Source organism: Phalaenopsis equestris, unplaced genomic scaffold, assembly GCF_001263595.1.
Source record: "Phalaenopsis equestris unplaced genomic scaffold, ASM126359v1 Scaffold000002, whole genome shotgun sequence".
Lineage (NCBI taxonomy): Eukaryota > Viridiplantae > Streptophyta > Magnoliopsida > Asparagales > Orchidaceae > Phalaenopsis > Phalaenopsis equestris.
Genome location: NW_018164444.1, coordinates 14,874,495 through 14,897,203, shown reverse-complemented (window position 1 = coordinate 14,897,203; position 22,709 = coordinate 14,874,495). Strand labels below are relative to the sequence as shown.

The 22,709-nt window shown below is 37.5% G+C and overlaps 2 protein-coding genes across 3 annotated transcripts; one reads left to right on the top strand and one right to left on the bottom strand.

Annotated features, from left to right (window-relative positions):
* The first annotated feature begins 272 nt into the window (after positions 1-272).
* On the top strand, positions 273-22,709 carry LOC110023198 (probable 1-deoxy-D-xylulose-5-phosphate synthase, chloroplastic). Of its 2 annotated transcripts, none has more exons than XM_020722503.1 (10): positions 273-716; positions 988-1,113; positions 1,203-1,367; positions 1,466-1,616; positions 2,064-2,335; positions 10,237-10,510; positions 10,592-10,899; positions 11,051-11,332; positions 21,919-22,203; positions 22,290-22,709. In XM_020722503.1, exons 1-10 carry the CDS (start codon positions 576-578, stop codon positions 22,473-22,475), a joined length of 2,190 nt encoding a protein of 729 aa, XP_020578162.1. In that variant the 5' UTR covers positions 273-575; the 3' UTR covers positions 22,476-22,709. The 2 variants fall into 2 exon arrangements, with proteins under 2 accessions (XP_020578162.1, XP_020578153.1); XM_020722494.1 differs by having other exon boundaries at positions 273-722.
* Positions 5,798-6,301, bottom strand: LOC110023209 (putative nuclease HARBI1). The gene is made up of 2 exons (XM_020722516.1): positions 6,167-6,301; positions 5,798-6,089 (listed from the first exon to the last, which is right to left on the bottom strand). The coding sequence occupies exons 1-2, from the start codon at positions 6,257-6,259 to the stop codon at positions 5,820-5,822; spliced, it is 363 nt and encodes a 120-aa protein (XP_020578175.1). The 5' UTR covers positions 6,260-6,301; the 3' UTR covers positions 5,798-5,819.

Here is a 22,709-nt window from a genome sequence, read left to right as displayed (position 1 = left end):
TATATAAGATACTTATATTTGCAAGATGTCATAAATTTATCCATGTAAACATATATATATATTTAAAAAATAATCATAAAAGATTTAAATGCTAAATATAAAAAATTAGGTGTTAGATACAGAAATATATAATAATTATACGGTGAACATGTGAATGGTGCTGTAAAAGTATATGAATGTGTAGGATAATTATACGATGAACATGTGACTGCTGCTATAAAAGTATATGAATGTGTAGGCATGGAGTTCAATTTATACTAAGGAAAGGTTCTCCAAGCTGGGTAAGCTTGCCAACCATAGGTGCTGGACTGGAACGTTGTGAGATAGAGACAGCTGAGGCAAAGAGACAGAAGACTGTCTCAGCTGATTTTCTACTTGCATAGCTAGTTAATCTCAGCCACACACCTCTATCAGGCCTTCTCAAAGACAGATTTTGCTGATCCATAAAACTAAAAGTGCTAATAGTGTTTCATCTCTCTAACTTCTGCCGTCCTTCTTTTCTCCTGTTCTTCTTGGCCTTAATCCTCTATTTATGCAATTCCTCTGAAACTCTTTTATTGATACTTCGGTACCCAATGAATCTCTCCGCTCTCTTTTATCCATGCCAGCTCCCCGCTGGAAGCATAGTTTCTGGATGCACGAGCCAGTCTCCACTTTCTTCCTCAAGATTACTCCGTGGTTTTCATTCAGAAACTTATCAGCATCAACATGGGAAGGTAAAGGTAGGGTTTTTTTTTTCCCCTTCTTTTTTAACTCAGAAAATGTATTTCCATCTTATATCTTTTTCTTAGTTGTATCGCCATCATTGGTACTTCAATTTCTGCTAAGAAGTCTCCTTTCTCTCCAAATTGGAGAATAATGAGGTGGCTTTTTCATTTTAGCTGGAAAATAATGGGTATCAGATAAGCTATTGAGAATTGTGATGGTTAGATGGGTTTTTTCCTTTTGAAATTCTGATAAATATGGATTGGTTCTTCTGGCTACCAGGAAATGAAAAAGGCGTATGTCCGTGCAGCACTGTCAGATTCAGGAGAATACTACTCGCAGAAGCCACCCACCCCCCTACTGGATACAATTAACTATCCCATCCATATGAAAAATCTTTCCATGAAGGTCAGACAAAGATCCTCTCAAACACCTTTAAAGAGTTTTCCTCTGGTTATGTGAGAGGTAATCTTAACTGTTTTTTCCTATGATTTCAGGAGCTCAAGCAACTATCAGATGAGCTAAGGTCTGATGTCATCTTCAATGTATCTAAGACAGGCGGCCACCTCGGTTCTAGTCTTGGTGTGGTGGAGCTGACTGTGGCTCTCCATTATGTCTTCAATGCTCCCATGGACAAGATAGTATGGGATGTTGGCCATCAGGTACAGTTAATAATAGTAGTAGGAAATCTAGTTACAAAACAGTAGCCTTGTTTCCAGGCCATTGTTTGATCTTAAATATATCTGTATGTTGGATGTAGTCCTACCCACACAAAATCTTGACAGGTAGGAGGGACAAGATGCCGACTTTGAGGCAGACCAATGGATTATCTGGATTCACTAAGCGTTCAGAGAGTGAATATGATTCCTTTGGCACCGGTCATAGTTCTACCAGCATTTCAGCAGCTCTTGGTAACATGCAATTCTGAACCCCTTCTTATATGCAGTTCTATCAGTTATTTTTTTTCAGCATTTTTTGAAAAAAAAATATTTATCTTCCTTTATGAGAATCTTTTTATTTTTGCATTAGGGTTGCAATTCTTTACAGGAAAATCATAGTGAAATATGAACAGGTGATAACTTGGCAGAGCCAGCAATTGGATGAAATTGTATATTTTTTTGTATTGGTCTTCTTTTCTATTTCTCTAATATTTTTCACACTCATTGCTTAATTAAGTTTTTGCCTATTCCTCAATATAGGATGTTTTAAATCATTTTAAAAAATTACTATCGCTCTATGCAAAAGGAGATGAGGGGTTTTGACTGCTTGAAGATGAGAAGTGATGGAATAAGAAGAACAATGCATATGATCTAATCCGAAGTTTATTTTTTATTCATTGTATTTAGTTTTCTGAGCAGGGATGGCAGTAGGAAGAGATCTAATGGGGAGGAAGAACAATGTGATTGCAGTGATTGGGGATGGAGCAATGACGGCAGGGCAAGCTTATGAAGCAATGAACAATGCTGGGTATCTTGACTCTGACATGATTGTTATACTTAATGACAATAAGCAGGTATCCCTTCCCACTGCTAATCTTGACGGACCAATACCACCCGTAGGAGCTCTAAGCAGTGCCCTCAGTAAACTGCAATCAAGCAGACCTCTTAGAGAGCTGAGGGAGGTAGCCAAGGTAAGTGATCTTTGAATCAGTAATCTTAGGCGAGCTAAGCTCATTTATTTTGTACATGATTTCATACACACCCAATTAAAACTTAGCTTGCATCATCTGGTTAGAAGACCATGCAATCTAATTTCCAATATACATGAAGTATGATTAAAATGTTAATAAAACTGTTTAAAGAGGATATAATGGTTTGTAAATACATGGATGTTGAATAATGCGCTCACATGTGTCTCGTGATAGTCAACATATTTAATCTCTAGCAAATGCATGCAAATGCTATCGCCAATCTTGTATGCGGCAAGTTAGCTTTATTAGTACGCATGGGCATTTATGATAGGCATACTTATAAAAAAGGACTTCTAAATCAGCAACAAGTCCCATAACCTGGTTTGATACATTAGTTGGAATATTGATTTCCCATACTTGTGATCCATTGCATCTTTATATTCTATGATCAAGTCGTGCATTTTGTGCTTTGCTTGGGCATCAAAACTAGTTGTCGGTGTTTTAGCATGCTACCAGAAACTACTATAATTTTAGTGAGTTTAAATTCCTAATGAAAATTAGTATTAGAGCTTAGTTGGATATTCTTTGTTGGTTGAGGGTTTGCCTTTGGTCCATGCACACCACAAGACCATCTTTACCTGGAACCTTTATTATGCCAAATGGGTGGGAACACTACCCATTTTACTGTTGATCTGGAGCTAATAGAGGTGGCGGATTAAGAGAAACTTTTACTAGGAAGGAAGCATCTGAAGCTTGTAGGTGACCACTAATTATGGCTCTGTTTGGCGCAACTGCAGCTTCTCAGCTTTTCAGCTGCAGCTGCGCTGCCCCAAAAAGCTGCTGCGAAGAAGCAGTCTGGTTGTTTGTTACAGCTGTGTGACAGTTGTTTCTGGAAAAATGACTATTCTGCCACTGTTTAGTTAAACTGTTTGGAACAGAACAATGACAGTCTTATATATGATATAACAGAAATAGAAATTCACTTTACAAGATAAAAATGTAAAAAATAGACTTCTACAATTTTTAGCTAATCCCAGAAGCCATAAATTTGATACATATAAGGAAAAAGTTCAAATAAAAATTGGTGCATTTCACTTTTAAAATATACATTTATAAAATATGCATGAAATGGTGCATTTAAATTTTAAAATGTAGGTGAGATTGATATTCTTCCTATAATATTAAAGTTTTGAGTGTTATGCATGTAAATATTAGAATTTAGGTGTTACATATGTAAAAACGTAAGAATTGTGTGGTATGCATGTAAATGCCCCCAAATAAAAAACAACACGAAACACATGGTATAAAGAGCCGAAGAAGCTAAAACACATCTCCAGGATCACATCCACATTCCCATAAAAATCCATCAAATGAAAGATCTAATTTTATGCAACAAAAAATGCCTCTTTGAGTAACAATTCGATGCATAATCTACAAAGAGTATTCCTCCAAGTGCAATAAAATAAATTGATGCCAATTCCTTCATGCATTGAATTTTTATAACAAAGTTTATATCACAATTTTTAATTAAGAACTACTAACAGAAACAATGTTGAGCTCAATAGCTTTGAAAACATGAGTAATATCAGCAATGGAAGACAGAATAGCTGATGTGCTGAAGCCCAATATCATAAAAGAAGCCCACCAAATAACCAAGCCTATTTTAATAGTTCCAACAAATAATATGAAATAAAAATAATATCAAATATAATGAAAGATTAAACAAGCACAAAAGAGATGTGTATAAGAAAATCAGGTGGTGCATATATGAAAGGACAGAAATGGGTATAAGGATTTTGGTAAAAGAGGAGCTTAATGGTTGGAGCCCTAACAATTTTCGAGGGACATCCATCGGCAACCGTCAGTATCATGTACGGGAGACCCAACACATGGTAAAAAAACTTACAGCAGGGCAATCAGGAGGATAATTCTCAATGCATATTACACAATTCTTATATATTTACATATCTAACACCTAAACATTCATGTTTGCATGCATACCACACAAATCTTTAACATCATATCAAAAGCACTGCCAAAGATTTGTGTGGTATGCAAGCAAACATGCAATAAACCAAGCATAGTTCATAAATTCCCAGAGAAAACTTTTTCCTGTATGTCAATCTAAATAACTACACGTAGCCATGCACATCTCCAAGGGCATATGGTGCAGTTCCATTGAATTCATTCCTGAACATTTCTACTTACCCATTACTCCACTAGGCCCGAAATTGAACAAAATAAAACAGAGAAGCCATAAAAAGCTTCTCCTATTCAGCAAGTTTGGTGCAGTCAGATATCCATTAAACAAATGAAGACATTTCTTAAATATTAATTCAATATTAAACAATCAACATTAGCTCATTAAAAAATCAGATATCCATTCATTCCACCACTGTTTGGATCAAAGGAAAAGATTGATAGATAAATATAGAAATAAGGACTAAAGACTAAAGGCTCACCAAATAATCCATTTTTATACATCAAACTTCATACGTGTATGACAATTTAGAAAGCATTCACTAAGTGTTACATTGGATACAAAGAAAGCCTAGTGTCAATAGGAAACCACATTAAAATTCATAGCTAAAAATGCCTTAGAACAGATGACCAATCATTTCAGTGGAAAACAAATCAATTTTTCATAAATTTTAGCTAAGTCCAGAACAAATGGGTTGTTAGCAAAAGTAAATTTTCACCTGTCAACTTTCAGCTGCAGCAAAAAACAAATTTACATTTAGGAAAGAAGGTCCTAAATATATACATTGAAATACCAAAATGTCACCTACAATTAGGAAAACTAGAAGTGCACCAAATACTTTGAAAGAATGTCATACTTTGAAAGAAGGTCCTTTTATGATGTCCATAATAAATGTTTATTCAAATCCAAAATAAACATGATTTATCATCCATAAACGCTACTTTAATCCAATCATGCTCCTACTATTGCATCAGTTATCCGTTCCCGCAATTCTGTCATTTCGCTTTTCACTTGCTCCTTCCCCGTCTACAGTACAGGTGGTGGAAGCCTCATTCTCCACTTCTGTGAACGACTGACCTATACGATATTCAAAAACTTCTACAGACACATTTTCGTCATACTCTTCCGCCAAATGAAAGTCGATATCGTAAGTCGATATCGTTACGGATATCGTTACGTGAATGATGTCTTCTAATGTAATTATGGAGGGTCATTGTAGCAAACACAATTTGCACCTGCTTGGAGAAATTGAATGGAGGCGTATCACGGATTATCATCCATTTCTTTTTTCACACACCAAAAGTCCTCTCAATTACGCCACGTAACGATGAATGTCTTTTATTAAACATTTTCTTTCTGCCTCGTGTAATGTTGTTTGTACGTGCAAAATCTGGTATGTGATATCTCGTATCAGGAAATGAGTTTAGATACTCTCGTTGCAATGGGTAACCAACATCGACCAAATAGTATTTGCCTGATAAATCAAATAATTAATATTAAGATTCAAGTTGGTAATTCAATGATCTCAATCCCGAGCATACCTGTAGGTGGATGTGAAAATTTGGTATTTGGATTTCGCGTCGCAGATTTAAAAACTCGACTGTCATGTGCACTGCCCTCCCAACCAGCCTTAGCAAAAGTGAAACACAGATTGAAGTCACAAACGACCATGACATTTTGGGTGGGGCTACCACAACGACCGATAAATGCAACCTTATCATTATTTGGGATACGTGCGTCAACATGTGTTCCATCAATCGCGCCGATGCAGTCCTATTTGAGTTAATGTTAGTATCGACATATCATTGGAAACTCTAACAAAATTAACTATATTGCATTTGATTGAATACCTTGAAGAAGGGCATATATCGCGCATCCTTCGATATCTCAGCAGGTGTTTGCTCGAACTTATAATCTATGGGTCTAATGACATGATAGGACATGCTAACAAGTGCGCTCAAACCAATTGAGAAGTACCTGCTTATTGTTTCGATGAGTGCTGAAACCGCTTCATCGCTCCTCGCATTAACTCATTGTGGGATAATATAAATAGTGTTATTGCGAGCACCTCATGTGGAGTGGTCCTCGAAGATCCATGAAGACCGTGAGCTCCTACAAGTAATTCCAGGAGATCGATAAATATTGTCTTTCTCATTCGAAACATATAAAATCTTGTTGGGTGCCCCGTAAGCAACTCTAAAACACATTTATCGCCAATATATGAAGATGTCATGCATGGCGACCGATCAATGTACGTGTTGTAGTACTCGTGCATCAAACATATTACCGTCAGAAACATGTCTCTCCGCTTTCTTCTTCGTGAGTCCATGTGATCCTCTATTTTTCTTATTCTATTTGCATCCATGGTGATCATTATCCCTAAATATAAATAGGATGACAAGTGCATGAGAGTTTGAGACAAAAAAAAGATGTTTGCATATAATTAGAAGGGTACAACAAAGTCCACAAGTACAACTCTAGAAAGAAATAAACAAATAATGCAATGAAAATATTCTAGTTAAAATAAAATAAAATAACTTAAATGCTCAAGTGATCATAAAAGATAATGCAGTAGAAATGTTCTAATGATGAAAAATATAAAACATCTCAATTGTTCAAGCGATTATAAAAACGCCGAATAAATGCCACTCTGCGGACGGCAGACATCTTCACAAAGATATCTTTACGAATCGGGTCCTCTATTAATTCTGCTGCGAATAGATATAAATCATCTGCATAAATTTCGGCTGTAGCGCTTAAGATTTCAAGTGCCTCCTCGATAGTGCTTGAATGAGAAGCCTGACATTCTGCCTTGAAACAAGAAACCACCTCGGATAGCTCAATTCTGAGGGAAGAAACATCAGATTTTCTTTTACCAAAAACCTTTGGACGTTTGGAACGGGAAATTGTTTCATATTCATTCTGATCCGGGTTGGGGACGTCAATGAAATCAACTGAATCTCCGGGGGTTTCCAAATTCACGACACTGCTCATAGGTCCCTGTGGAAACCACGCCTTCAAACATGCGATCGAGTTTCTCCTCAAATTCAGGTTCTATACTAGAAAACTTAAACTTCTTTGCAGCGGGCACCACCTACATGGAAATTGATAAACACCTAATTAATAATAAACATATGAAGATACAAAATTACAAAGTGTATAAAAAATTCTCACCGCAAGTCTGTTAGCCCACCATTCATCAGGTGCATCAACTGTTCGTTTCACTGGATCCCAACCCAGACCCATAGATCCCCTCTTCAATTCTTTTCAAATTTTACAGTCCTTCTTCAGTTGGTCTCACTTGTTCTTCATTTGCAACTTGTCGTACTCCCTGTCTGTACATTCCTTGAAACATCTGATAATATTTTGCCACCCTTCTTTATTGAAAAAGGTCGTAGGCCTATTTCTCCATTCAATCTCTTTAAGGCAAAGATCGCAAAATAGTATTTTTGTTTCTTTTTCCCACAATGCCAGTGTAGCAACCTCTTTAGATTTATTATTTATGTTATGACTAAATCAAAACAAAGCCATAAAACGTAAAATTAAAATCAATTACAAAGTAAAAAATCAAATCAATCTTGTGCAAATATCAATTACTATACTTCTGTGCAACATATCAATGAGAGAAATATAAGAAATGTCCCATAAATGGGAAGCTCTCAAAAATAGAATATAGAATATGTCAAATTGTAGAAAAACATTGGTTATAATGTTAGTCCAAACAATTTATGATCCAATAAATGAGAAGCTCTGCTCTAGCAGAAAGAGAAAAAAAACTAGTGTTTGTACAAAAACTATTCAAATAGAAAAATTAAATTATGTGCAACATATCAATGGTAGAAATATAAGAAATGTCCATGAGTGCAAATTTCAACTGGAATCAGGCATGAAAGGTTTGTGAAACTAATAAGAGTTATCAAGGATAAAACATATTGTAGAGAAGGTAGATGGGATAAAATCACAATCATGCTAGCAATCCAATACCATTTAAATTATAAAAAAAAAGATAAAATAAATACATAAACAAAAGACTTGTCCTGTTTAGCGGATCCATATAAGTACCAAAGAACTATAGAGAGAACATATCTAGCACTCTATCATGCAAGTTTGATAAATTTTGAAATTAGAGTAAAAATCATAAGTTCTAGTTCATGCAAGTATATATCTAATATTTTCTTTTGATGTTAATTGCAGCTGTTATTCATCCATTTTGCAGAGCACATTGTCTAAATAAAAGAACAACAACAAAATATGGGCTAAAAATTTGGGAGGAGAAATACCAGCTTCAGGTTTCGGTTTTTAGCGGGGCGGAACAGGGCAAGCTGCTTCCATCTAGGGCTGTTAATTTGGCTCGTTGTTCGTGAACAGCTCGTGTTCGGCTCGTTAAGCCGGCCGCGCGTGCTCGGCTCGTTCGTTAAGTCTAACGAGCCGAACACGAATAAGCTCGAAATGTAAACAAGCCGAACACTAACAACAATTTGTTCGCTCGTGTTCGGCTCGAAATGGCTCGAAAAAAAAATTATATAACAATATATTACTTATATTATTTATATAATAATATATTATATATATTTATGTGTAAGTTTAAATCATAACACCTCATGTGACAATGTGGTTAGTGTATTCTTTTGTATATATTTAATCCAGGTTCGAATCCCACACTTTACATCTATTTTTCTCAATTTTAGTTTAACGAGCCAATTTCGAGCCGAACACGAGCCGAACACGAACACACTGTTCACGAGCCGATTTCGAACACGAGCCGATTTCGAACACGAGCTATTTCGAACGAGCCGAACACGAGCCAAGCCTGAGCTCGCTCAAGCTCGGCTCGTTTACAGCCCTACTTCCATCAGCACAAAACACCCGAGCGACGACGGTGGAAGGCGAGCAGCGGCCGGCCTAGCAGAGGGAGGAGAAGGGGGAGTCTTCGCGAAGGGAGCAACGAGCAGGGGCTTCAGAGCGGGACGATCGAGAGGGCCGATCGAGCAAGAAGGGGTGATTTCCCGAACAGGAGGAGGAGAAGGGGAGTCTTCGCGAAGGGAGCAACGAGCAGGGGCTTCAGAGCGGAACAATCGAGCGGGGCGGCGGTTTCCCGAACATGGGGAGGAGCAGGGGGAGTCTTCGCGAAGGGAGGAAGAAGCAGCGGTTTCCCGAATTAGGTTAGGGTTCATTGCGGGGATTTGGAGCGGGGCAAATGAGCGGGGATTTGGAGCGGGGCAAACGAGCCTTTACTGCTCGACTTTACTCCACGAGAAAGCCAGGCCACGGGGTCGACCCCGCGGCCGGCTTTCTTCCTTTTTAGCGGCAATCGAACGCTGCCGCGGAAGAAAAGCACGCAAATTTTTTTTTAACATTCCGGTTTGGGGCCGCGACGCTCGAAAAATGCAGCCCCAAACAGAGCCTAATTCTTGTTATTTAGCAAAGCCCCAGTGTCTTCTATAAATACCCATTGCAATATCATATGAATAATTCTTTTGCTATTTTCTGAGGCCAAGACCCTTTTGCAGAGATCTCTGACAACTAATCCAATATGCCTGAGCTTGGTGAAGGCAGGCCTTCCTATTGGAGATTGGCTAATGTCTCCCGATCTACCTTATTAGAAGCATCTCATCACCCTAGTTTTTATGTAACTCGTAGATGCAGAAAGCTTTTGGTATTAGCACTAAATACTTGTTCAGCTGATTTGAAATAAGTCAAAATGGACTTTGACATGGGACATGTGAGGTGCCTTCAGATACATGCATGTTTTGTGTTAAAAAACAAAGTTAATTTGTTGGTGATTTTATGCTTCCAACCACGATATGATGATGCTACAAATGCCTTGAATGCTGCATTCCCTGTTCTAAAAGCTTCTCTTTTTTTTTTCTTAAACCTTTCCAGTAAGTGAATTATAAGTCCAATCTTTCAATTCTTTCAGGGGGTCACAAAGCAGATTGGTGGATCTATGCATGAATTTGCGGCAAAAGTTGATGAATATGCTCGAGGAATGATCAGCGGATCCAACTCATCCCTGTTCGAAGAGCTAGGGCTCTACTACATAGGACCAGTTGATGGCCATAATTTGGATGATCTAATCACCATTCTTAAGGAAGTGAAAAGCACCAAAACAACTGGACCAGTTTTAATTCATGTTGTGACCGAGAAAGGAAGAGGGTATCCTTACGCTGAGAGAGCAGCAGATAAGTATCATGGTATTGTCGCCAAAGAAGTTTAGTCAATATTACTTTGATTGGAAATATGCAATGACAGCGCCATTTCTTTCTTTCTTAAAGGTGTGGCCAAATTTGATCCAGCTACAGGGAAGCAATTCAAAGGAAGTGCCAAGACTCAGTCTTATACCAATTACTTTGCTGAGGCTCTTATAGCAGAAGCAGAAGCGGACAAGAACATTGTTGCAATACATGCTGCTATGGGCGGGGGAACAGGACTCAACTACTTCCTCCGCCGCTTTCCAAACCGTTGCTTTGATGTGGGAATTGCAGAGCAGCATGCTGTCACTTTTGCTGCTGGCTTAGCTTGTGAGGGATTAAAGCCATTTTGTGCAATCTACTCTTCTTTCCTTCAGCGAGCTTATGATCAGGTTAAGGGAACCTTCTCTTTTCTCCACAAATTAGTTCTTCCTATGTTCATCAGTTGTTTCTTAATAAATTCAACTGTGGCAAGCAACATAAACTTGATTTATTCTCAAAGAAAAAAAGAGGTCAAATAGACAGATCTTGCTGTTGTTATAGGTGATACATGATGTGGACTTGCAGAAGCTCCCTGTGAGGTTTGCTTTAGACCGTGCGGGCCTTGTTGGGGCTGATGGACCTACACATTGTGGATCATTTGATGTAACTTACATGGCATGTTTGCCGAATATGATAGTGATGGCTCCTTCTGATGAGGCAGAACTGTTTCACATGGTGGCCACAGCAGCAGCTATTAATGACCGACCATCGTGTTTCCGATATCCAAGGGGAGATGGCATTGGAATTCCTCTGCCACCAGGAAACAAAGGTGTGCCGATTGAGGTAATTCTTAAGGAGAATCATGCAACTATTCTTCATCATTTATGTGTCTGAGCTTTGGCTAATGAGTATTTTGAAGTAAAATGGCATTTACGCCTAAATCTGTTTTTTCTATATATCATCTTGAAGAAATATGGCATTTACAAATTACTCCTAAATACATTTCTTCTAGAGATCTTTTTCAGTTCAATTACATTTTAGCTTGATTTTGCTGAATGCTTGAACAGATTTAAGTTGTATGTAATACATGAATTTTGCGCTGTTTTAGATTGACAATCTATTCACATAGTCAAGAAGAACACTGCTAAATTTCACTTCACTGTTCTTCATAAATTTCTTCTCTTTAGAAGTTCTCTCCATGGGCCTTCTTCAACTGCTTCTGTAAATCGGGCAGCCTCTTTCCCAAAAGTAAACCATGAAAATCCCAAGAAAGCCAGAAATAATATTTTTAGCAAATCCCATTAATTCCTCGATACTTTACCCAGCTAGAGGGGTTTGAAACATTAGAGGGTTTCATAGCTTTGATAAGATTCTTACTTGTAAAAACTTTATATTCTCTTATATGATCTTCTTCTGCGTTCTTGAAATAGAATCAGGCACCTCTCTTTGAATGAACATTTCTTCGATGTCTATCATCAGCTCTTTTACTCTAAAGTTGTCATTTCTTTCTTAAGTAACCCATCTCTTGCTCCATTGTGAATTATTTCTCATTTTTACTTTACTAGAACCCTTGGCTTCAAGATCAATCACTAATGGATATATTTGACTATGACCCTTCCAATATTTTTCATTTTCTTCTGCTAGCCCATCGTCACACCTAATGGTTGGTGGCTTCAAAACTTCATTGTAGATCTTACTCTTATTATTCTTCTCGACCAAACAACTATCAGTCACCACGAAGAATTCATCTACGTGGATGGTTTGAAAGATCCTTCTTTTAATTATTTTGTTCTCTTACATTTTCGTAACCTTGTTAAAGTTTCCTTGCAGGTTGGACATGGCACAAAAAAAAATTCATTAAATTTTAATAAATTCCTAGTTTCTTATTAGTGATGGCCTTAAGGCTACAAGCATTTTAGCCAAAAGAAACATCCTCACTTCTGATGCATGTGTTCTTTGTCACTCGGAAAATGTAATAAGGAATATTTCTTTTTTTTATTCTTCTCAACTGATTTTCTTAAAAAAATGGCTGCCTTAGATTTCTAATTTATTTTTCAGTCCAACCATACTAAAACTTCTGCAATATATAACTACTATGAAAAATACTTGCAAGATTTTGAAAAATGTTTTATCAAATTTCAATTAATTCTGTATTCTTGCATATTTAGAGAGAAGGAAATGAGAGGCCACAAGTTTGCTACCATCTCTACTTATATAAAATCAAAATGAATGTGTACAAAAGTATAAAAATTTTAAAATGGAAGCAACATCTGCATTTGATTATTGGATGACATTCAAAATTGATTTGATCCTAGTTTCGTGCATGTGGATGAGCGCACTTTGAGTGTGTTTCCAATTATTTAGTTTCTGATGTCTATAGTGCTGCCATTATGGATAAAGCTTTTCCTTCATTTTATTGCTTATTGCTTATCCATGTGATGGACTATGGTTGTAGTTCCTTGTTAGAATAGAACCAGTGTAATCGTATTGATGCAATGAGGCTATAAATACCCATTACATGACTTACTAGTAAAGAAATAAATAAAAAAAGAATAAAAGGAAAAAAAAATAAAGTACATAAAAACAAATCCAAGCAATTAATACAAAATTCTGCATATTAATATTCTAATATTATAATACTTCTTAATTTGAAGCATAAATGTTAGTCATGTTTAACTTAGATTTAAAATTATCGACAGTGGCTAAGAAATGTTCTTTGTGAGAATATCTATCAGCTGGTCACTAGACTGCACAAGTGAAGCACAAACTTTTTTGGACTCGAGCTTTTCCTTAATGAAATATCAGTCAATCTCAATATGCTTAATGCGATAATGCTGGGTCGGGCCGGGTTGTAAGTAATGTTAATGACAGCCTTGTTATCACAGAACAACTGTAAGGGAGCGTAAACTCTCATACGTTGTTCGTGGAGCATGATGCATAACCAGAGAGCTTCACAAATTCCCAGGGACATTGACCGAAATTCAATTTTTGCACTGCTCCTAGCAACTACAAGCTTCTTGCTTTTTTCCACATGATCATGTTTCCCCACAAATAAGCAATACTCCGAGGTAGATCGTCGATCATGGGCGGACCCGACCTAATCTGCGTCTGTGTAAATTGGAATAGAACGAGAGGTGTGACAGGAAAAAAAATAAAGCTGAGGTCGGTGTCTTTTAAATAGTGGAGAATCCGGTGGACAGCTTGAAGGTGGTGCTCATAGGGATCATGCATGAATTAACTGATTGTCCCAACTGTAAGACATGTCTGAGTGCGTATGGGTAAGGTAGATGAGTTTCCTCATAAGGCGCTAGTGAGTTTTGTTTACAGGAGCTGCATTGAGAACATTAAGAAGTTTTTCATTTGGATATATTGGGACAACCACTTGTTTGCACAGGAGAAGATTGTTTTCTATCAAAAAGGTCAATCAAATATTTCCACTGAGACAGACAAATACTCCGAGATGACCGAGCAACTTTCAAGTACTGGAGAGATCCCAAGTCCTTCATTTCAAAGGAAACTGCAAGGATGCCTTTCATAGACTCCAATGCTGGTATATCATTACCCGTGAGAACAATAGCGTCAATATAGACAATAAGGATAGTTAACTAACCACTGGAGGAATACTGAAAGAAGAGAGTGTGATCCAATTGAACCTGAGTGAATCTTGGCCTACCACACCTTTGTAAATTTCTTGAACCATGTCGTGGTGATCGCTTCAATCCATAGAGGGATTTTCGCAGTCTACATGGGAGGCAATGGAGTGAAGCCCGGAGGAAGAGTCATGTATACCTCCTTTGTAGGATCGCTATTCATGAACACATTCTTAACTTCAAGCTGAAATAAGGGTCAATCACGATTCACTGCAAGGGATAAGAGGACCCGAATGATGTTTAATTTAGCAACTGGAGCAAATGTCTCCTCATAGTCAACTCCGTAGGTTTGTGATAAGGCTGTTAAAAAAACTCGTTTTTCGCGAACAGCTTGTGTTCGGTTCGTTAAGTAGCTCGTGTTCGGCTCGTTCGTAAACGAGCCGAACACGAACAACTCTTTGTTTGCTTGTGTTAGGCTCCTTTTAACTCGAAATAAAAAAAAATTATAATTATTTATATAAAAATATATTACACATATTATTTATATAATAATATATTATGTATATTTATATGTAAGTTTAAATCGTAATTGCTCTTGTGGTAATGTGGTTATGTGTCTTGTTTTGCATACATTTGGTTCAGGTTCGAATCCAGCACTCTACATCTATTTTTTCAGTTTAATTTTAACGAGTCAATTTTGAGTGGAACACGAGCCGAACACGAACACGAATATTTAAATCGAGCTAAAAACGAACACACTGTTCACAATCCGTTTTCAAATGCGAGCCGATTTCGAACACGAACAATTTCGAACAAGTCGAACACGAGCCCAGCTTGAGCTCGCTCAAGCTTGGCCCGTTTACAACCCTAGTTTGTGAGTACCCTGTGGCGACCACTCACACCTTATTGCGTTCAAAAGATTCATTAGATTTAAACTTGATGCTAAAAATCCATTGACATCCCACTGCTTTATTGCCCTAAGGAAGATCAACAATGTCCCAAGTATAGTTCTGCTTAAGGACATTCATCTCCTCAATGACGACAACTTTCCAGGCTGGGTCTACTAAGATAACCTCAATAGTAGATGAAAGCTGGTGATTGGTCAGGCCCGTAACAAATGCTCTGTAGGTTGACGATAATCTACTGAAAGAAGCATAGTTTGTCATTGGATAAATGATCCTACGATAATGTGTTTGTCACAATTGTGTTAGTCCTGATAATAGCACTGGAAATCTTGATTCGTTTATCAACAAATTAATTAAATTCTTGAAATATTTTTGCATATCATGATTTCTTACGCAAGTATACATATCGTTTCAGTAATATATGACTCTAAAAAAGTCTGAGATGTCGAACACACATGGAACAATGGAAACCTAAATAGGACAATGTTCTAGTCTACAAAATTTGTTCTTAGTTTGAAATTTTGAGTTACTTTAGTTATGCTATCAATCCTACCATAATATTATAAAATTATTTCTATAGAAATTCTAACTATGCTATGAAAATTTATTTTTACCAAGTGCTAAGAGTGTTATTCCTTGTGGTGATTATAGTATAATGTAGATGTGAAAGAAATACAAAATAAAGTAAAGCATGTGATAAATAGGAGCATAAATCTTGCTTATCCTCTTCCGAGCTTGTAAATAAGTTATGATTAACTTAAGTAATTGGCTTAGACTGTCACCCTAGAAACCTCTAAGTTAAGCACCAATAAACTTTCCCTAACATTTACATCTCTCTATAAGTTACTTTGATTCATACATCATAGTTCAATGTGATTTCCTAGTCGTTTATGCCATAGCTCTTTTGAGTTCCTTATGGGTTAACAACATGTTTTAACAAATCAGTTTGGACATATTGAAAAGTAAATTAAGTTCAAAAGGAAACCAACTTAAATATAGACAAAAGACTATTTCAAATTCAATTCAATAATCCTACATGTTTACTATATCACCACAAAGAAAAGCAAGGGATTCTACTCAGAATTCATGGATAAAACACAACAAACATTTATTGAATTAAAGAGATTCAACATACAAGAGTATTACAAACAAAAATCACAGATAAACTTATTTCTCTCCCTCAATCGTATTGGGAATGTTTTACCCAAATCTTTTGCTCCTTTCCTGCAACTCTTTACACAATAGTAAATACAAATCACATTACTCTCACTCTAGACTTGCATAGAGCAAGCCTAAGAACTCTCACATTAATGGAGGAAAATCTCTCTCAAAACTCCCTCTCTAATTCAAGTGTTGCTCCAAAGGTCTTCTTTCTTCTCTTTGGGCGTTTCTCCCTTATTTTCTTCTGTAAGTGCTCTTTAATAACTTTAAAAAACTGTCTTGAGTCGCCCAAAAACCGCCTCGAAGTGATGGCTGAAACTGCTCATAAACGTGCAGAATTCGGTACTGCCACCTAGGCACCGCAATATCTGGCACCATATCCTTGGACTTTAGGACTGGGGCAATGACACCCAGTGTTGTTGCCTAAGCGTCAACCCCTCAGGTTGCTCTTTGGTGTTTGGCGCCTAGGCGCCACTCTGATTTGGCGCCATAGCCTTGCCTTTAATGGATTGGCACCTAGGCGCCAAGTTCCTGACGCAATGGTCTTGACCTTTGGTTGGCTGGACTGGTGCCATGACCTTAGTTGTTGTGGACTGCGCCTAGGCACCTTGGTTCTGGCGTTGTGACATTATCTTCACGAAATCTACTTTTTTTTCAAATTCTCTCTTTTTCGCTTCATGTTCCTTTAACTTCGTTTCATTACTAATACCTGTTAAACCTGCAAGAAAAACATTAAATTAATTTTTTTTAAAGTACAATTTTATCCAAAAAATTTCATGCAATCTTTTCACACATCATTAAAGAGAGCATGTTTGATTTCATACTTTATTAAAGGAACTTGCCTCATTTGGAGTAGTAGTGCTTGGGATGTTGTTTGTAGGAGATTCAGGGTCCATCAAGTGGTTAGCGAGCTCCAGAGTAGGTGTATCAGAACGAGTGTGTCGGGTGTAGACACGAAGAGTTGGAGGATGTTTTGGTGGAATCAAAGGGACAAAGGGCTTCTTGGTGGTAGGAGAAGTAAGTGGAACCAAAGGAATGAAGGGTTCCTCCATGATAGGTGACGTGGGGGAACATCTACAGGGGTTGGGTGAGGAAGAGTGAGTGTCTAAGAACTCTAGCTCCTCATCACTAGAGGTTGAGGTTGGAAAGTAGAGAATACTTAAAAAAAAAAAGCATTGACACTCACATAAACCTTATTCGTGGTAGGGTCAAGACACCGATACCTCTTTTGAGTGACAGAATATCCTAGGAAAACACATTTTATAGACCTGAAATCAAGTTTGCTCCGAGTTGGGGCTGTGTTCCGAATAAAGTTGTGCACCCACAAAATTTTGAAATTTCAAGTGGAGTAGACTCAATTGTTAGGAAAACACGATCTCAAGATGACAAAAGGGGTATGAAAGGTGTGAATTTTTTAGGCAACTCTACTGATGAGATAAGTGGCAATAAGAATGAAATCATTCCGGAAATGTTTTGAGGCATCAGAATGAAACATAATAGAGCGAGTAACATCGAGGAGATGTCGATTTTTTCTCTCTGCTACCCCATTTTGTTGAGGAGTGTTGGTACAAGAGCTATGATGGATGATGCTTTTACCAATAATTCTTTTAATATAGAGTTTAAAAATTCACGACCATTGTCAGTTCAGAGGACTTGAATAAGAGTTTTGATTTTAGTCAAAATGAAGGTGTTAAAGTTTTTGAAAGTGATGACAACTTCAAATTTATGTTTTAAAATATAGACTCATATAATTCAAGTATGGTCATCAATCAAAATAAAGAACCATCATTTATTGGTGTAGTTAGGACTACAAGAAAGTCCTCATAAGTCACTGTGAATAAGAGAGAAATGAGTAGAAGGTTTAATTGTGGAGTGGATAAGAAACGCGATGATGTTTATCTAACTAACGGATTCTACATTTAAAACTAGAATGATTTTTATTAGTAAGCATCAACAGATACTATTACTTTAAGTATTGAAAATTAGGATGACCCAAATGATAGTGTACCAACATAATAGGACATTCAATTGACTCAGATAAATTGCATCTACTGGGTGGAATGTCCACATTCTTCGTGTTTTTCTCTTGGAAGAAGTTGAGCCCACAAACACGCTTAGTAGTTTCAATCATCCTCCTCGAACGATGATCCCGAAAGACACGGACATCAGAGGAAAAATAAGCAATGCAATCCATGTTGTATGTCTGTTTATTGACAGATAAAATGTTATATTTCAGCAAATGTACATATAACACTAATTTCAGAGTTAGACTTGTTAAAATAGCAAATCCTTTGCCATCAATGAAACTTTGGGACCCATTAATATTTTAACAGTATTTTTCTCTGAGCAAGAATAATATGTCGAGAAAGAGAATTTAGTCATATGGTCTGTGGCACCTAAATCAATGATCCATGAATTTGAAGGATCAAAAGAAGTGAGTGTCATAGGATTGGTACGAGGGGTGTAAACGAGTCAAGCAGAGCTTGAGCCGCGCTCTGCTTGAGCTTGAGCTTAATTAATTTTATCGAGCTCGAGCTCGAGCTCTAGCTTAAGTCTATGAGTTTGAGCTGGCTCGCGAGCCGACTTTTTTAATATGAAAGACAGAAAATGATATTAATTTTAAATAACTTTATAATAAGTTGATAAATATAATGAATAATTAGGAGATAAATATTAAGAAATCACCTAATATACAATAAATAATATTATTTTGTTAATATTTTTAATGCCTTAAAGATAAAATTTTGAAATTTAATATATTTTGAGTGTATTTTATGTAAATATTTTTTTAAACGAGCTGACTCACGAACTAACGAGTCGAGTCGGGGTTGACTTGAGCTTGGCTTGTTAGCTCATCGAGTTCGGTTCACGAGCCACTTATTGAGCCTCAAGCTTGAGCTTGAGCTTAATTAATTTTATCGAGCTCGAGCTCGAGCTCTAGCTTAAGTCTATGAGTTTGAGCTGGCTCGCGAGCCGACTTTTTTAATATGAAAGACAGAAAATGATATTAATTTTAAATAACTTTATAATAAGTTGATAAATATAATGAATAATTAGGAGATAAATATTAAGAAATTACCTAATATACAATAAGTAATATTATTTTGTTAATATTTTTAATGCCTTAAAGATAAAATTTTGAAATTTAATATATTTTGAGTGTATTTTATGTAAATATTTTTTTAAACGAGCTGACTCACGAACTAACGAGTCGAGTCGGGGTTGACTTGAGCTTGGCTTGTTAGCTCATCGAGTTCGGTTCACGAGCCACTTATTGAGCCGAGCTCGAGCTGGCTCACGAGTCAACTTAACTCACTTGCACCCCTACTTGTTACTTTGACGAACGTGGGAGGTTGACAGGCCAGAAGCGAGCGTATTGGATCCAAGCAGCTTGATTAAGTCCTCTATTTGGCTTTTATTAGAATTCGAGGATTCTGGATTATTCTGGATAGAGGCCTGTTGTACTTTGTTGGATTCAGAAGTTGTAGCGAGACCTTTGGTAGTTGAAGATTTGTCCGAAGGTTTGGATGCAGGTTTCGTGTGGAGCTTTCAACATTTATCATGAGTATGGTTAGACTTGTGACAGTAATCGCAAGTGGGGTGATCAACCCGGGGTTGAGCACTATTAGGGACCAAGGCGGATACTTCAGTAGATGGAGTGGATACACCAAGCATGACAAGTCTCCGATTCTCTTCGCGGTGTATCTTAGTGAAAGCAATGCTAGTAGAATGAAGAGGAGCTCAGCCAGGATACGGCCCTGGACTACGTCCAGATCTTTGTTGACGACTGCCAAAAATTAGAGCATGCGGTTTTTTTCTACAATTTTCTGGAAGAGAGAAGTCGACCGAAGATTCCCAAGTATAGTCATAATATAGGTCACATTTCATCCATAATGCAATTATATCATTGTAGTACTGGGCCACAGTCTTCGATCCTTGTTCTGCCTCACAAACTTTCTTAAATACTTCATATAGTTGGCTGGAATTCCCTACATCTGAGTAGGTATCACTGACTGTCGTCCAGAGGGCACTACAGGAACATGTATGATTGACCAATCACAATATTCATGGAGTTGATCAATCACGACATGACCATGAAATTCTCCGCTTCCCAATTTCTATATGTTGGGTTTGTCTTTGGAGGTTCACGAATCACACCATTGAGATGATCGAATTTCCCACGCCATCTGATGAACAAAGACACAAATTGGGACCATTTGAGAAAGTTATCATCGTTTAGTTTATGGGTTGTAATCAAGAAGTTCATATTATTTTTCTGTCCTCTGGTCTGCAGAGGAACGAAGGTTGTAATTGATCCTCCGGTAGAATCAAGAACATCTTCTGGAGACGACTCAGTGCTAGAGGAGTTGGTTGTGACTCTGATTGAGCCAAATGAGTTGTTAGGCTATTGAGACATCGTAAAGTTCCAACTGAAACTAGAGGGAAGCCAGTCAGTTAGTCAGGGTTTCCGACGGCTGGAAGGTGGACCAGAAGATCAGGACAAAGGTTCTGGATGGTAATCGGCTGGCTAGGAGGTAATTTGGCAGTTGGGGAATCAAGGGCGGCCAGATTGGGGCGGCCTGATTTGGGGCGGCCTGATTTGGGGCGGGTCAATCACAAGAAGCAGACGGGTTGGCTGGGAGGTGATCTGGCAGATCCTGAAGCAGTCCTAGCCAACTAAAGAGAAGGGGCGGCCAAAGGGACCTAGCAGTCCTAGCAGAGGGGTTCCGACAAGTAGAAGGGACTTGGACTGGCCAGCCGGCAGTAAGGAGAGGCCAGACGGCAGCTAGTTTAGGACCATGACTCTGATACCATGTTACAATAGAACCAAGGTAATCTGATTGATGCAAAGAGGGATATAAATACCCATTACAGTATCTACTAGTAAGGAAACTAATAAAAATAGAATAAAGGAAAAAAGGAAAGTAAGTAAAAGCAAATCAAACCAATTAATACAAAATTCTGCATATTTATATTCCAATATTCTAACACTCCTTTTGATTATCTGGAACTCTGGATGACACTACTCTGTTGTCTTTGTGCAACAAATTCAATAGTTTTTGAGTTTTTTGTTTCAACAGGTTTCTGCTTTCTCCTCTCTCTGAGTTAATTTAGAAAATATTATTTTGTTGGTACCTTTTGCAAGCTAGGGACCTCTAAAATTAGATCCAATTACCTTTTCTCCACATTTATTCTCCTCAGGAATGACATACTGACTTCATTAGAATATCGCTTTATTTTTAGTGCGATCGGACTATGATGCTATGGCTCTTTGGACTATTTGACATCTGGGTAACACTATGATGATTCATCATAATTTATGTTTTTCTTTTAGGTGCAACCAAATGGGTTTCCTAACTCTGTTGATCACCCATTCTGCATACCAAACCTTTTTTTAGTACTGGTGATCTTTGATCGCATTCCCTTTCTCTTTTTTTTTTCAGTTTTAAGGATTTTATATTATTTGCATTGTTGGTTTTGATTATATATCCTTGGTGAGTAATACATGAGCATATTTTTTATTGGAATGTTTTTGAATTGAGCAGACTAAAGCCGGACACAAGTTCAATTTTTTTGAATTACCCCAAGTTTGTAGTGTGCTCTTCTTGGGTTATGAAATTATAATTCCCTTCGCAAGATTTCCAAGAAATAATGATTTATACATTTTTGCCAAACCCATTGAAGCCCTCCACAAATGTACCAAAAAACTATTTGATGCAGCACTTCGGAACCATTTGAAGTTGATTGAACAAATTTGTACTGGCAATGACAGGTTGGTAAAGGTAGGATTTTGAGGGAGGGTGAGGCTGTAGCTCTTCTAGGATATGGAACAGCAGTTCAAAGTTGTTTAGCTGCTGCTCGTCTTGTGGAACACCATGGCCTAAAGCTAACCGTAGCAGATGCCCGCTTCTGCAAACCGCTGGACCAAGCTCTGATTCGCAGCCTCGCAAAATCACACCAGGTTTTGATAACAGTTGAAGAAGGATCAATTGGTGGCTTTGGCTCACATGTTGCTCAGTTCATGGCTCTTGACGGCCTTCTGGATGGCACAACAAAGGTAAAATCTTTATGGGCCTTGCACACCAGTCAAAAAAGATGAATAAATGAAAATGATTTTGAATTTGGCTGTATGTATGAGTGCAGTGGAGGCCATTGGTTCTTCCGGATCGATATATAGAGCATGGATCGCCTGGTGATCAATTGTGTGAGGCAGGTCTGACACCCTCCCATATTGCTGCTACTGCACTTAATGTTGCTGGGAAGAAAATGGAGGCTTTGGAAATCATGTCATATCAATTAAACAAGTCATCTTCAAAGAACACAGTTTGAGAAAGATGTATGTCTCAGGATTTCTTATTGATAGATTTTGGATGCCAAAGCTTTGACATTTTTGTTGGAGTGAGGTGAGTGATTATTGACGAATTGGTTATCATCTGCATGACAATGATAATCAATGCTTGGCAATCATTGAATTGAATTTACCTCTCCTTGGAGCGATATGAATATTTCCTACATCGTTTTTTGCTTTTTAATTTTCTTAAAATTTTAGATAAAACTGCCCTA